Source organism: Bombyx mandarina, chromosome 21 (assembly GCF_030267445.1).
Source record: "Bombyx mandarina strain Sakado chromosome 21, ASM3026744v2".
Lineage (NCBI taxonomy): Eukaryota > Metazoa > Arthropoda > Insecta > Lepidoptera > Bombycidae > Bombyx > Bombyx mandarina.
In genome coordinates this window covers 5,877,559-5,893,964 of record NC_143227.1, presented here as the reverse complement: position 1 = coordinate 5,893,964, position 16,406 = coordinate 5,877,559, and the positions used below count along the sequence as shown (strand labels likewise).

Sequence of the window (16,406 nt, the reverse complement as noted above, 5' to 3'; positions counted from 1 at the left end):
TTAGTTGTGTTAGTATGAGTCTAGCAAAGCGAGACTTTTCAGAAACCTTTTTATATTTAATTTTACTCGTTATTGAAGTATTTACATCCAAAAAACTCATTTTGTGGATCCGTCAGAGTAATCCAATATAATAACATAAGAAACTGATTCAAATAAGTATCTTTAAAACTTAAATTAAGTGATTTCTGTGAATGATCGCTGTGATGCATATTCGTATCTTAATTTTCTCCTTGATTCTTTCGAACCTAATTAAGGTGTAAAAAATATATAGTTTTTCCATCAAAGTTGAGAACTCCTGAATTCACGACTATTATACATAGAACAAGGGGACGTATCAGGCAGTGTAATGAACTAGGATGTTTATTTAAAGCCGTTACAAAAAATACTCCACAATATGCACGATATTCAGACACCGTATCGATACTGAGGTCAACCGTATATTCTAATGTTGGCACCTTATCAATTCTCATCTTACCTCCAACTCGAGCACCGAACGCAACACCGACTGCACAAAGCGAGTTGTTGGCAGTGGCGGCAACTTCGCCGGCGCACCTCGTCCCGTGCCTATTTGAGTCTATGACGTCATATCTTGGCTGAGGATCCGGATCGAGCCCGTTCACGTCGTATGATGCAGCTGGGTCCTGTTAAAGATTACAATTACTATGTGGAAACAGACCTGATGTCAAGTGGTAGTCTTTTAATCTACCTATGCTAACAAACTCGAGGGGCTATACTAACTTCGCTGAACGTGTAGGTGAACTCATTCGGCTCAGCCTGGCGAATTTGCTAACAGTAGCCCAAGCAGGGGCAGTGTTTCGCTGTATCTACCACCGGATCGGACTCGCGATCCACTGAGAAGATCCGGTGACAAAGTCAGTGGGCTGCGCCTATGGGTTAATTTTCACGACGAACCCTTCGTCGCATTCGACGGGTTCGACGGTGACCGGTGACCGGTGATTGGAATGCCTAAAAGCACCGATAGTGGATCGGGAGGATTCGAAATGATGTGTTTTAAGCAACGGCGACTTTTTACCATTTGGTCCACAGGGTCGGGTATATATTATAGTTTTCGGCAGGTACAATAATAGGGTTATCGTGTATCGCGCCATTTTTGCGATTTATTTGGTTATCGGAGCCTATTGATATTAGAAATAAAATGCCACAACTCGCTTCGAGATTAGAAGTCGATTTCTAAACTTAGAGTAAGAAGTAACGGTTGTTCCACTCCTAGAATCGGAATAGAGGACCACTTCGCGGCAGAAATAAACAATATGGCGACATCTACCCGTATGCTTTCAAAATGAGCTCGGCCAGTAATAACGCAAATCCATAAAGTATAATAAAATTTCCTTCTTAAGATAAACTTAAGTGAAAATGTTACAAGAAAGAAAATATTTACTGAAAATCCGGTCTAGAATTAGCCTTATTTTTCCCTAAAAATGCTCTCTTAAATTCGTTCTTAGGAAAAGTGATTTTCTACACAATAACAAAAAGCAATTAACCGTCTAAATTCTTAATTTTAATATTTCGTGTATAATACAGTAATAACGCAAATCCATAAAGTATAATAAAATTTCCTTCTTAAAATAAACTTCAGTGAAAACGTTATCAGTGAGAAAATATTAACTGAAAATCCAGTCTAGATTAGCCTTACTTTTCCCTTAAAAATGCTCTCTTAAATTCGTTCTTAGGAAAAGTGATTTTCTAAACAATAACAAAAAACAATTAGCCGTCTAAATGTCGCCATTATCATATTTCGTGTATAATTAAAATCCTCAGATACGCGATGTAAATATTCCAAGCACACTGATCGATGCTTCCTCGCATTCACAAAACTAGGCTCTTGATCTCCTCGGCTTATGATTTTCGGAACAGATAACACACATACATTTGCGTTTACACTTCGTTTATGTAATATCGGGGATAAGCACGCGAGACTAATCCCGGTGGATATAACGTCACTTGACGTAACGAGTATGTGTAATATAACTCGACCCAATTACCCGGTTTTTCTGAACGCTAACAGTGAAATTAAAGCCGCGCTCGCACGTAGCCGCGCGGTAACCCACGGCCGAGATGAATCGTGTAATTTAAAACTCGAGTCCTTTTGTTCGACTCGCAGATGTCACTCGGCGCCCTTTTATCACGAGCTGAAGATTCCCGACGGATTACCGTTACCGTACTGATTTCATTCGAGTTTTCGAACGCGTCGTTTTCGCTTAGGAGTTTTTCGAATAAGATCGATATGCAAGGAAACGACGATAGCGATTTACAGCGGGAATGTTTACTTTGAAAGCGACTTGTTGGTTTGCAAGACAGATGCACGATAAGATTAATCTAATGAAATAACCGTTTAGTGTCTGTTATTTAGAGTAATCTCTATCAGATTTCCAAATTTGATTTGGTTCAAAATTACTCTAACAGAAATCTTGATATTTAACTCAGCTTTATCTTCCTGACCTATTATATAATATTAGATACTTACGTAATTCGCGACGAGATCAGGGTGGTCAGTTTCGAGGCCATCATCGAGGATCGTTACGACGACTCCTCTGCCAGTAATGCCTTCCCGCCACGCTGGTATCACATTCATATCTAGGCCGCCACCACGATTCTGAACAATAAATAAGCACTTATATTCTAAACTATGTCTACTATCACTATTATTACAGCTAAGTTCATCATCATTCATCATTCTCCTGCACTTCTCTCAGTCTATCAATTACAAGATTGTTTATTTATATTCACTGAAGAAAATAAAACAGTTTATGGTTTATTTAAATTAGTAAAAGAAATAGGTAAATGTCGCAACTATTTGACTTATGCAAATGGCACAATTTAATACAGTTTTTAGGCCATTACAAAACGCTTCAATCTGATTTAAATTTAACAATTTGTGGATAACAAATTTTCTGTTCTTTCTCGAATCTGTTGGGACAAACTAACAAACTTCTCTTCTTCATAAAATACTTTATTTGGGCATTCGTAGGTAGCATACTCAACGGGCAGATATCGTACCCAAAACATAAGAGACTAGGTTTATTTGGCCTAGAATTAGTATTCTAAATATAATCGTAAATTAAAAAAGTTTTCTGTAACAAATAAGGAGGCTATTTTCCATTTCAATAAACCCATACAGGTATTCTAATGAAAGAAATAATAAATTCTCCAATCTTTGCCGGCGCGTATCATAATCTGGCTTCACCGGGACGGAAATTTAATTTATTAAATGATACTTTTACTAAAAAGGGGTTGCGAAAAATGTGCTCTTGCAACGGCAGCGAAACGAAATGAAATATCATCCGCAACATCGGTGCGGCCACCGGAAAGTATTGATAGATCGTTTTGTACACGAACGAAATTAGTTTTTTTTTTTCATTATAAATCGATTGGATAGGAAGTTGGGGCTTACTTTATGTTAATATTTTTACTTTCTTTTTAGTCCTACGGTAGTGCCAGGTAGAGGGGGAAGAAGTCGACCGAAGAAGACATGAATGGAGTGTGTGAATGACGATATGAAATTCGTCGTGGCCTAAAGGATAAGACGTCCGGTGCATTCGTATCGAGCGATGCACCGGTGTTCGAATCTCGCAGGCGGGTACCAATTTTTCTAATGAAATACGTACTTAACGAATGTTCACGATTGACTTCCACGGTGAAGGAATAACATCGTGCAATAAAAATCAAACCCGCAAAATTATAATTTGCGTAATTACTGGTGGTAGGACCTCTTGTGAGTCCGCACGGGTAAGTACCACCGCCCCGCCTATTTCTGCCGTGAAGCAGTAATGCGTTTCGGTTTAAAGGGTGGGGTCTATGGTCTTCAGTGACCACTTAACACCAGGTGGGCTGTGAGCTCGTCCACTCATCTAAGCAATAAAAAAAAAGAAGACTGGAGTGATGACGGCTGATAGAAGAGAATGGTAGAGAAAACTTAGCTGTGCCGACCCCACCTAGTGGGATAAGGTGGAGAAAAAGAAAAAGAGTTTTTACCTTCTTTTTCTTTTTTGGTGAAGAAATCGTTCTTTAAAAATACTTTTGGGATGACGACTACGTTATCTGTGACCAACAAAACTAGGGCAGGGTTTTCGAAATGTCTGAAAAACGAATATCGTAGCGTTCCATGGATTCATCGTATAGGTGCCGGGTTCATCATGTTGCTAAGAGAGGAATTGAAGAATTTCAGTCGACTTATGACCCTGATGTTTATGGGACCCGTACCAATGCGCAATACGTTCACCTCCATTCTCGGCATTCATCTCCCTGCTTAGTCAAATTTGGTAAAAATCTACTAATGCCTATTTATCCTTTAGATATTCGTTCAAGTATAGAATTTGGTAGGTTATATATGAGTCGACTAGTATCAAAGCCGGCAATGTGACTTTTGGACAATTATTGGTAAATCAGAAAAACGAATTATTGACTTTGTATTCCATTGGCAGTCACAAAACTCTTCTGAACGACATCTTAGATAAATAACAGGTTAAGTATTAACCTTTATTTAATGCAGGTTTTGAACCGTATTCTTTGAAGGAGACGATTATATTCAAATCAATCTGTATTGACATATCAATAACATTTTTTTGTCCAAGTGCACAGATTGCCACCTTTGATAATAGACGACTCATATATTTCGCTGATATACATCTCACTTCCACTTCGACGGCATATAACTAACTATAGATCCTTTTTTGGATAGTTTGTAAGAATACTGAAGAATTACTGGTGATAGGACCTCTTGTATTACTGATGGTAGGACCTCTTGTAAGTCCTCACGGGTAGGTACCACCTGCCTATTTCTGCCGTAAAGCAGTAATGCGCTTCGGTTTGAAGGGTGAGACAGCCGTTGTAACTATACTGAGACCTTGGAACTTATATCCCAAGGTGGGTGGCGCATTTACATTGTAGATGTCTATGGGCTCTAGTAACCACTGAAGGCCAGGTGGACTGTGAGCTCGTATAAAAAAAATATTTTTATATGTTTCTATTTATTATATGGTCTTTAGGTATATTTACTTACATACATATACATATGTCTACGGCTCAGTCTACGGCTCACAAGATAAGATGAAAACATTGACAATTTTAGTGTAGACAAATTAAGAAGTAAAAATGAGCATAAAGCTTTAATTATTGTGGTGCAACAATAAAAACAATACATATTTCATATTTTTATATAGACGTTACAACAGTATTTATTTGCTACGCGCAACATTAATATGAAATTAGTTGGGATCTAATCTTTAAAAAATCGCTTTTGTATGGATCTGTGTAATTTTTTTATCCGTGTGATTTGAACTGTAGACAATAATTTTAAACCATTGATAAGGAAAAAATCGAATAATGCTCGCATTAATACAATAAAACCAATTACAATATGAGTTCTTATTATGGACATCCGGTCATGCCAATAATGATGTTAGCAATTTTATAGGAATTTTATGTTTAGTAAAGCCGCAATGAACGCGTACAAAACTTTGGGATCGATAACTGCACTCGCGTATCGCGCATCAAAACACAGGAAACAAAAATCTATTTCATTTTTTAGTACCACGTCTTCATTTTCAAAAGCTTCTCCAATATAACCCGCATTATCGTTATTATCCACGAAGTCTATCAAAGCAAACGGTTCGAATGATTGGTAAAAAGATACTCAACTTTTTAACGATCCAAAAACATATGCGAATGCTCACGAAGAAAGACTTAAAGACACATTACGAATCCATGGAAGTTTCCGCGAATATTAATAACATTTATCTGTATCTTCGGGAGTTACTCTAAATAAAACACGTATTTTTGGTTTGTGTCTTGTCAATATTTTGAGAGCGCCGTAAAGTTGTGCAAAACAAAATTAAACTTCTCTTTTCGTTCGTTGAAGCCGTCGTAGGAAAACAAAACTCCGAAATGAGTGCTTACACTTTTAACCTTTACAGCTTCTCGATAATTGTTTTACCGTAATTTATTTAGTGTTTTGATAAAATCGTTTTCGGAGAAATTTTCAATTTTCATGATCAAGTTTGTTTGTCTTTGTGAACTTTTTACGGATGGTCATTGTAATGCCTACACATTATTTTATTTTTTTCTCATTTTTAGACATCATTAATTGGTTTACTTAATTTATTATAACATTATAAATATTAAGACGTATTAGGTACAGTATAATGAACTCCTTAAAATATTTACGCCAATCATACAAATCGAATTTCATGATCATTATTAACATTAATGGAGAAGAAGAATATACTAAATATGTAATATATAGGTTTGTTGGTTCCTCCTTTTTCGCATAGAAACAAAATATTGAGCTATGCTAATTTTTACCAAGGCTTATTACTTTGTAATTTATTAACTTAGGGTAATTGTATTTTATTCCAGTTTAAGATGGTGTGACGATAAATAATAGTACATATATTATTTTTTTATTGCTTAGATGGGTGGACGTGCTCACAGCCCACCTGGTGTTAAGTGGTTACTGGAGCCCATAGACATCTACAACGTAGATGCGCCACCCACTTTGAGATATAAGTTCTAAGGTCTCAGTATAGTTACAACGGCTGCCCCACCCTTCAAACCGAAACGCATCACTGCTTCACGGCAGAAATAGGAAGGGCGGTGGTACCTACCCGCGCAGACCCACAAGAGGTCCTACCACCAGTAATTACGCAAATAATAATTTTACATATTAAAATTTAAAGAATATATATTGAACACTTACTAAATACCACATATGAGGCCATTTAGGATCATTGAGAATAAATTTTAAATCCGCCGAACGTGTTCTTCCCCTTATTCGCGTGTTCAGCTCTCGCTTTCTGTCCGCATCTCGCTTCGACGCAGCCGAAGAAGAGGGGTCCGATGTTCTTGTTTCAGCTAAATAAATAAAAACATAAATCAAAATTCTGTTGACATCCGAACACGTTTTTTCAAATAATAAATCTATATATATAAAAATGAATTGCTGTTCGTTAGTCTCGCTAAAACTTGGGAAAGGCTGGACCGATTTGGCTAATTAAGGTCCTGAATTATTTGTGGAAGTCCAGAGAAGGTTTAAAACGTCGATAAATATGAATATGCTCGGAATTAAATAAAAATAACAATTTTGTTTTTCCTTTGATGTGTCCCCCGTCGGACGGATTCCTTTTGTTTGTTTTAAGTTTATTTTATACAAAAGTTTAGGTCTTTTATTTATCGATTGAGGCACTACGAAGTCTGCCGGGTCAGCTAGTAACCAATATTTATATCAATCAATATTTATATCAATAATAATCAAAAAAAGTAGGCAGCGGCTTGGCTCTGCCCCTTGCATTGCTGAAGTCCATGGGCGACGGTAACCACTCACCATCAGGTGGGCCGTATGCCCGTCTGCCTACAAAGGCAATAAAAAAAAAAAAAAAAAAAAAATGTCTAAAGTTTGATTGGGTAATTAGTTATGATGCTTGTGGGTTCTATTTATACCTTATAATTAGCAGGCTGGTCAGCCCATGTATGGCGAATATATTTTTTTGAACTGTCCAAGATAAAGATCATATTAATGCGAAGAGAGTCAAACCTTTGCTTTCGTGGTTATAAAAATGTAGATGGTATCTATTACAAACCTGTATTGTGACTTTAATATTACATATTAACTGTATAGATAGGCAGATCACTCATCACGAGACTTTAGTTATGACAACACAAACATCATTGCCAATTTTCTCCTTTAACCTGTGTCCACCTAATACTAAGTGTCTCTTCATGTGTACTCCATTCTTCGTATGCACTCCATTCGTTTCGGTGTCTTGCCTTTCGCATCCAGTCCTTACTAGCATTTTTTTTTAGCGAAGAAGGATTACTGGTGGTCCGGAAGCCCTTCCAGTTTCACCAGGATAGATAAGCGAGCACGGGCTCAGCCACTAGGGGTGGGATTTGGGAACAGCTACCCGAGCATCCCCAAAGCAGACCTAACGGCTCAAGGAAAGCTACATCACGAATGCATCTACTACCGGATCGGAATCGCTTCCTTACCAGCTATTTTACTATCATTGCCAATCACGACACCAATTCCAAGTTGATAGAAATCCACAGTGCAGTGACATCTATCTACGCGAGTTCATAATAGCACTTAACAGTACTAAAAGTAGTTTTAAACGTAATACTGAGAGCAATGTTTACGCGTTAAAGGAATGATTCTCATAATACGCTTTAATAAATTTCATCGCAACATGTTTGCGGCACTGGGTACTCTTTACCAGATTTCATAAAGCAATAAGAGCAAAGGAACGCTCGAGAGCAAACGTCTTGAGTACACTCGTGTATACTGTCATACGAACGGATAAGCCACTTTCTCTGAAAATATACTTTTCTGACAGCATAGTAATAAAATACAATTCGGTTACTATTGAAACAAAGATACGTTCAAAGATACAATATTACCTGTCGAGTATAATGTAGATATGATTTGAAAATCCCTCTTTTTTCTTGACAGGATTTTTTGTTGTTCAGCCCATCGTACCCTGCTATCACCTTCTAATCTGCCGTGATGCTCGTGGGCTGGCGTGAGGGATCTCTTCGTTAGTGAACGATGATGAAAATGGTAGTGATCGTCGAATATCTGCGAACAAAAATGAATGTAATGTTTAATACTCAGCAGAAACTTTCGGAAGATGACGAAATGTTTTATGTAAATTATAAAATCAATATTACTTCTTTCGTTATTTACTAGCTGACCCTGCAGACTTCGTAGTGCCTCAATCTATAAATTAAAGACCTAAACTTTTGTATAAAATAAACTTAAAACAAACAAAAGAAATCCGTCCGACGGGGAAACACGTCAAAGGAAAAACAAAATTGTTATTTTTATTTAATTCCGAGTATTTTCATATTTATCTACCTTTTAAACCTTCTCTGGACTTCCACAAATAATTTAAGACCAAAATTAGCCAAATCGGTCCAGCCGTTCTCGAGCTTTAGCGAGACTAACGAACAGCAATTCATTTTTATATATATAGATGCACGGAAAACGCGGATAATGAAATATGTACTTCTAATAACATAACTAGAATTTTTAAGCTTCCTTCCTATTTCAAAATATTTTTATATTCCAAATACTTTCAAAAGTTCAAGCTAGTTATTACTAGGCATAACTTTCGGTACTCATATTTCCACTGTCATAACAACATTATTATATTTACTATACATACTTTTAGACAATGTCGGGTCGTAAATTTTGGTTAATGAAGTACTGTGTTTACTTGATAAAACTAGTTGTCCTCAGGGTTTCATTCGTTTCAGTACTTTTCCAGCGTCGGAGAGCTACAGCTATCCGGAGGGACTATAAATATTTCAGGACTGTATCCGGATTTTTTCAGTAGTAATTTGCAATAGAATGCAATAAAACTTTTGAACGCGCTCATATATACATATGCAGTTACAGGGCGGGTAGGACGGTACAGCTGTGAAGTATTGTTGAAACTGCATTCACAAAGTGGCATTGGCATTGTGATTTGTACAGGATTAACTGTATTTACAACAGGATTAATTGTAACCAGTTAACATCAAATGGGCGGCGTGCTTCTTCAAAATAATTAATTAAAGTAGTGTTCGTTGAATCATCAAAAGTTGACCAAAATCACATACGAGATTTAAAGATTTACATTCGTTTTGTCTAAATTTTGTTTTTGTTTTTTACATTTTCTCTTTTTTCTTTGTCAAAATGAGTGATATTGATTTTTATAATAAAAATAGTCGTATATAAAAATCAAAATCCTTGTAGGATTAAGAACATGCGAACTGATGGTGCTAGACTGGTCTGCCTATTTATTTTCATCGTATTTATTAGAGACTGTACCGATTGTTTATTGCTTGTTTTGTGATACGAATTGTCTGGTAGACAGGAAAACATGTTTCGGATGAACATAAATAATTCCATTTAATTTGTTCCGAAGATTAAAGGCTACGGGAAATGTATCTTGTACGATATATTTACAGAAAAAAGACGTTCTTCAAAGTAACAACAAAGCCAAATGAATTCGGTACAAACAAAATTATCTCACGCGAAATTTGTCATATGGAAACTATAATAAAATGTCTCGATTACCATTTTTTTTGACTTTTCGAAGTCAACGTTTGATTATTTATTGATTGTGAAAAAAGAACATTATAACTTGTAATGAATTGGAAAGTTGAAAAAAAATCGAAAATCGCATTCTTAAGTCTGTGGTGACTATATAGCCAAAAATGTAACTGTTGTTAACTCATAGGTAGGTATTTATTTGTACTAGAGGTCCCGCAGTAGTCGAAATTCGACTATAAATAGTTGGAATTGTAAATTTGTACACTATTATGATTGTACTTTATACTTCTATAATCACAAATTTCGCCAAGGCTACTCTATAAAAAATATTAATAAAGACAAACAATATTTAATCTATTCTCAATTTGACCACAGACGTCAAGAACAAAAGTTTGACAATAAATAGTATGCATGCGTGTGTGCGTCAAATACATGGTATGTAGTGTGTGTAATGTTTACTTTATTGATTTAATGTATCTTTTATGCATTATTTAAAAAAAATATTAGCATGTACACTTCTTCTCTATATTCTCTATAAGTGTGGAAAATTTCATACTCCTCCGTCCGCGCAATTTTCGTAAAAAGGGATACAAAGTTTTTGCTTCACGTATTAATATATAGATTTACTTTTCGAAAATTTGTCTTTATGGGGTTAAATATATTCATTTATACACTATTTTATATTACAATATTCCCTATCAGGTCATTTCCATGATTTATTAGATAGATTTAGGCATATAAAGATACAATTCTAGATGTGCTATTTGTAATTTAAGTCAATGTTTATTGAGATGCATTACGCTGCCGAATTCGTTGAATGTTAAATTTTAACGATCGGGTAGAATATTCTGGAAAACTGCGAAAGAAAATTTGTTATGAAAAAATATTATACGGTGAGCATTTTTAAGGTGCCTTAGGTTGAATGAAGCGCTGGAATTAGTATAAAATTTTACTTTGGATTTTAACAGATTAATTTGATTAATCTAGAGGAGGCCTATACCCAAATAGGGGTTCCTATCGAAGAAAAATAAACAACAATAAAATTAGATCGAAATGTAAAAATCATATATATTTAAGAATATTTATACTCGTATGTAATACTTAGGTGATGGGAAATAAAAGGTTTTAAAAAAAAAATGTTTAGTAGGCGGCTAATAAAATAAAACTGTTTGTTGACTATCATGAAAAATAAACATCCAATTTATATTTTTGAAACAATTTTTTCTTTCGTATTCATCGCGTTTCAAAACTAGGTGCGCTTTGGTTCAGTGTGAGCATACAGTGTGGCTCCTTGCGAGAACAGCCGCAGGGCGATAGCGACCTCGTATTTTAAGAAGCCACGTAAAAAAGGGAACTTCCTACAACCAACGTTATACAATATGCAACGCTGGAATATATTAGGGATGTACCTAATGTCATGCAATAAGTTCTGCGTGTGTTGTTTTATTATTCAAACCTATACTCTTTTCGTGTTCACATAAGTTATTATGTACATTACACATATTTACGGAGACTTTATGGTCTGACTTGCGGTAGGACCTCTTGTGAGTCCGCACGGGTAGGTACCACCGCCCTGCCTATTTCTGCCGTGAAGCAGTAATACGTTTCGGTTTGAAGGGCGGGGCAACCGTTGTAACTATACTGAGACCTTAGAACTTATATCTCAAGGTGGGTGGCGGCATTTCCGTTGTAGATGTCTATGGGCTCCAGTAACCACTTAACACTAGATGGGCTGTGAGCTCGTCCACACATCTAAGCAATAAATAAAAAAAGAATATTAAATAAGAGTATTTTTTTTGTTAGGAATTACTTGCGTGCATTCCTAAGGTACCAAATCACTCAAAGATTGAACCGTCAATAGTATTGCATTAGATTTTAGTATAATAAAACAAAAAAAAAACCCGAATTTTACGTTCAGCATGACCGAAGCGAAAATTGGTCCTGTCGTTCTAAAAAAATGTTTACTTTATAATAGGATAGACCACTCACTATAAACCTACTTTGAATTCTTAAGTAAAGGAAGGGTGAATGTCGTATATTATTCTCAACATCCCGCTCCTTAGATGTGGCTTTGCCTAAGGGCGGCTCGTGACCTGGGCGTGTTCATTCCTGGGTTTCGTCTAAGTGTGTTTTTGTACGAAAATCTTCCTTTTTTTTGTCAATAAATGTTGTATAAAATCTTTAGATCGAATTGACCTTGCGTCACTCAACATTTTTTTATGTTCATACTTTTGTATGACCAATTGAAGAACCGAAATAACTGTAAGAAAATTTAACGTTATTCTTTTTATTGCATTTATGTATGGACAAACTCACAGCCCACCTGGTGCTAAGTGGTTATGGAAGCCCATCTATACCTACAACGTAAATGCCGCCAACCCCCTTGAGATATGAGTTCTAAGGTCTCTGTATAGTTACAACGGCCGCCCCAACCTTCAAGCCGAAACGCATTACTACTTTACGGCAGAAATAGGCAGGGTGGTGGTACCTACCTACCCGTGCGGACTCACAAGAGGTCCTACCACCAGTAATTACGCAAATTACCATTTGTATGTACAATGTGCTTTGCCCTATATAATCGTCAAATACAATGCAATAGTGTTTTGTAATGTTTTTGAAGTTATACTTCTTTAGGCGCGTTATGAAAAATTTATGAGAGTGAAATTTTACGATGCGCGCGCACCGTGTCACAAAATTAACAGAAATGAAGTTGCCCACTAAATCGCTCATTACAATACGACCGACGTAGCTTGGCGAGTCTGAATATAGCAGCAGGTGAACTTTCCGAACCGTACCGAGAATTACCGAATTTATACGATGTCAAGAAAAGGGATGTCCAATATGCGTGTTTGAGGATGTTGTTTAATCGATATTCTTTCAAATTGATTAAAATTTAAATTAAAAAAAAGAAATAAATTTAATAAAAATAAAGTATAACTTCTTACGCGCGTACATAAGTACACGCACCCTTTATTTTCATAGCGTTCGACAAAAAATTACTTGCATTAAACATCAAGCAATTGTGCACGTAATACGTAAAAGTATTACTGGTACCATTTTTTTTTTACCAAAACCGTGTCTAACTCGTGTTGGAAGCCATCGACATATTTTTCCGATATTTTTTTTTTCAATCAACGCGTTCCGAATTCGAGACCCCAGTCAGTTTGAATTCAAAAGCACGTTGACTGAATCCTGTTATCTTTTCGGTGTGTGTGTGTGTGTATTTTCATTGAAAAACTGGTTGCTTTTTTTCCTACCTATGCTGATAGCCTTGAGAGGCTATTTCAGCTTCAACCTAACGTGTGTAGGTGAGCTCACGGGGCTCAAACCGGAGTGTTGCAGCACTGACCCTAGCAAGAGTAGTGCTTCGCAGAATCTACCACCGGATCGAAAACGCGACCCACTGAGAAGATCCGGCGAGAAACTCAGTGGGCTGTGTCTATGGGTTAATTCGCTTGGCGAGCCCTTCGTCGCAAGCGACGGGTTCGATGAGGACGGTGACCGGTGCTTGTGGTGCCTAAAAGCACCGGTCATGTTTACCATTCGGTCTACAGGATCGGGTCTGGTTGATAGCGTGTTTGCGGGTTCGGGTATGCTAATAATACTTTCAGAAACGAAAATGTGATTTCACAATTTGAAAATTAGGTTCATTTTCCAACTCTATCAGACCGTTCCAAGAACAATGATAAAATTGTATTGACGAACAATGATATAGAGTTTGAATGCAGAATGATTCGATTTTTTAAATGTAAATAGCTATAATGACCGAATAGTTCAATGAACTCACTTCAAAATTAGTTTTTTTGTATTCACTGGAGTGTAACGAATGTGGACCGCTTTTGTCCTAATTTATCTGATATAATAATGAATCAATGTTGAAAATATTTAGCCGCATCAAACAAAAAACTCGTTATATTTTTATTTAATAGCGAGCAATAAAAATTATTGTCCTATATAAATATAATTATATAACGATCTATTAAAAGTCAGCATTGTAAAACTTAAAAGTATGAGACAGTTTTGAGCAATTAATTTAATGAATTTTATCTGTGAGTTTGGTGGCTGACAAATACAAACGAAGCGTAAAATCCTAATGCGGACCTGTGAGAGTGACGCCGCCACATTTTAAGCTAATTGGAATGCACTACATCCAAACAGAATATTAAATTTAATTTAATTTTCTGAATAAAGAGAGACGAAATATTAAATATAAAACAAAAAAAATATTAATTGAAAATATGTGACAGTGATTCTGAGGTGTAACGTGGCCGTTGGAACTATACTTGAGACCTTAGAACTTATATCTCAAGGTGGGTGACGCATTTACGTTGTCTATGGGCTCCAGTAACCACTTAACTCCAGGTGGGCCGTGAGCTCGTCCACCCATCTAAACAATAAAAAAAGGTATAGATAGTTACAGCATGTTAACAATAGGCGTGCAGACATTATAAACATTATTTTACTGATTTCTGCCAATCTTTAATGATGAGATTTATTTCTGGATTTGCATCTTTATGTCAAGGTTCTAGCATATTTAATAATAGCATTTTGTATTAGTTTTCAAGTTGTTAAAAAATGTGTGTCTAAGGAATTTGCTCTAACTCGTCTTTGTTTAATTTCTGAAAACATTTTTGTCATAATTCTAATAAAGTACACATTCCATTGAATTAGTGGCATTGGTGATGTCCATGAACGACAGTAACCACTCACTATCAGTCGTCCTCGTCTGTCTACAAAACCAACAAAAAAAAACAATATAATGTAATGATAAATTCTATAAATTCTTTGAAAGTTAGACGCATAAGATAATCTTCGCATTTTGATCATTTAGCCACCCTACCAACTTATTTCGAGAATTTCATTGTTCAATTCGAGGGTACGTCGTGTACATTGGTGTATATCCGACAGAAACACCTATGTAGCGGCGACCCCTAATTTCGTTACGATTTTTGTTACGGGGGAAAACCAATCCGTTTCCATGGCAACACCGGCTCTCATCCCCGACACGCAATAACAGTAAATACTCGCTCCCCATACCGAGGTAGGATTCTCGAAAATAAAAGGTAAAATAGGTCCTTGCAAGATTTTAACGTTAGTTTGCGAGTCTCTTTCTTGTATTATATTTTTTTGTTTTCAAAAACGACCAAGTGAACTAGCTCGCGGCTAACCTCTTGTTGAGTGGCTCGCGGAGGGCATTGATATCACAACGTAAATGCCTCAAGACCATTGACATTAATTATCCTAATTGCATTATACAGCTGCTGTCGCAGTTCAAGCCGGAACACATGATCGCTTCGTGCCAGCTACAGATAGGATAGTGGTACTCACCCTTGCAGACTCACAATGAGGCCTACCACCAAAAATTTGTCTAACAATAATAACAATAGTATATAACTAGTCAGGTCATAAGTATTGTCACACAGTAAAAACTTTTCTTTTAATTCTAAAAAGTTTAAAAGCCACAACTAAAAAGTTTAAAGTTGGCCACAAAAAAGTTTATTGAATTCGAATTTCGAATTGTTCATGAAAATAAAAATGTATACTTTTAGAATTTTACTCATTTTTAAATATGGAGTGGACGCTTAAAGAAGACCGTGTTGCAGTTATTGCGTTGCATCGTTGCGGTTACGCGTCAATTCAAATTTTTAACATACTCAAAAATTTGAATATAACCAAAAGATTCGTTTATCGTACCATCAAATGATACAATGAAGACTCTAGTGTAGATGACAGGTCAAGAAGTGGTCGCCCTCGGTCTGTTAGGACTCCAGCAGTGATAAAAGCTGTGAAGGCGCGAAAACAAAGAAATCCCAAACGTAAGCAGAAACTGTTGGCCCTTCAGATGGGGTTAAGCAGAACCACGGTGAAAAGGGTGTTAAATGAGACTTAGGGCTTGGGGCATATCGAAGAAAAACAGGACATGAAAAACGTTTGAATGCTCGTCTAATGGACCTGAGACTGAAGAGATGCCGCGCTTTGTTGAAGTGGTACGCGGGAAAAAAATATCGGGAAATTCTTTTTTCGGATGAAAAAATTTTTACCGTGGAAGAGAGCTACAACAAACAAAATGATAAGGTGTACGCACACAGTAGTGAAGAAGCGAGCAACCGTATTCCGCGTGTCCAACGAGGTCATTTTCCATCCTCGCTCATGGTATGGTTGGGAATTTCTTATTGGGGCTTAACAGAGGTACATTTTTGTGAGAAAGGTGTAAAAACGAATGCAGTTGTGTATCAAAATACAGTCCTGACGAACCTTGTGGAACCTGTTTCTCTTACCATGTCCAATAACAGGCACTGGGTATTCCAACAAGATTCGGCGCCAGCTCATAGAGCGAAGAGCACACAAGACTGGC

At 36.5% G+C, this 16,406-nt stretch overlaps 1 protein-coding gene across 13 annotated transcripts in view; it reads right to left on the bottom strand.

Moving 5' to 3' along the window:
• Fur1 (Furin-like protease 1) overlaps positions 1–16,406 on the bottom strand; it is a 193,947-nt gene that overhangs the window by 35,326 nt on the left and 142,215 nt on the right. For all 13 annotated transcript variants that reach the window (XM_089736173.1, XM_089736179.1, XM_089736184.1 and 10 more), the window contains exons 3-6: positions 8,413–8,590; positions 6,716–6,870; positions 2,486–2,614; positions 476–641 (exon numbers count right to left, since the gene is read on the bottom strand). In XM_089736173.1, the coding sequence (XP_089592299.1) occupies positions 476–641; positions 2,486–2,614; positions 6,716–6,870; positions 8,413–8,590 (628 nt within the window). The remainder of the gene's footprint in view (positions 1–475; positions 642–2,485; positions 2,615–6,715; positions 6,871–8,412; positions 8,591–16,406) is intronic.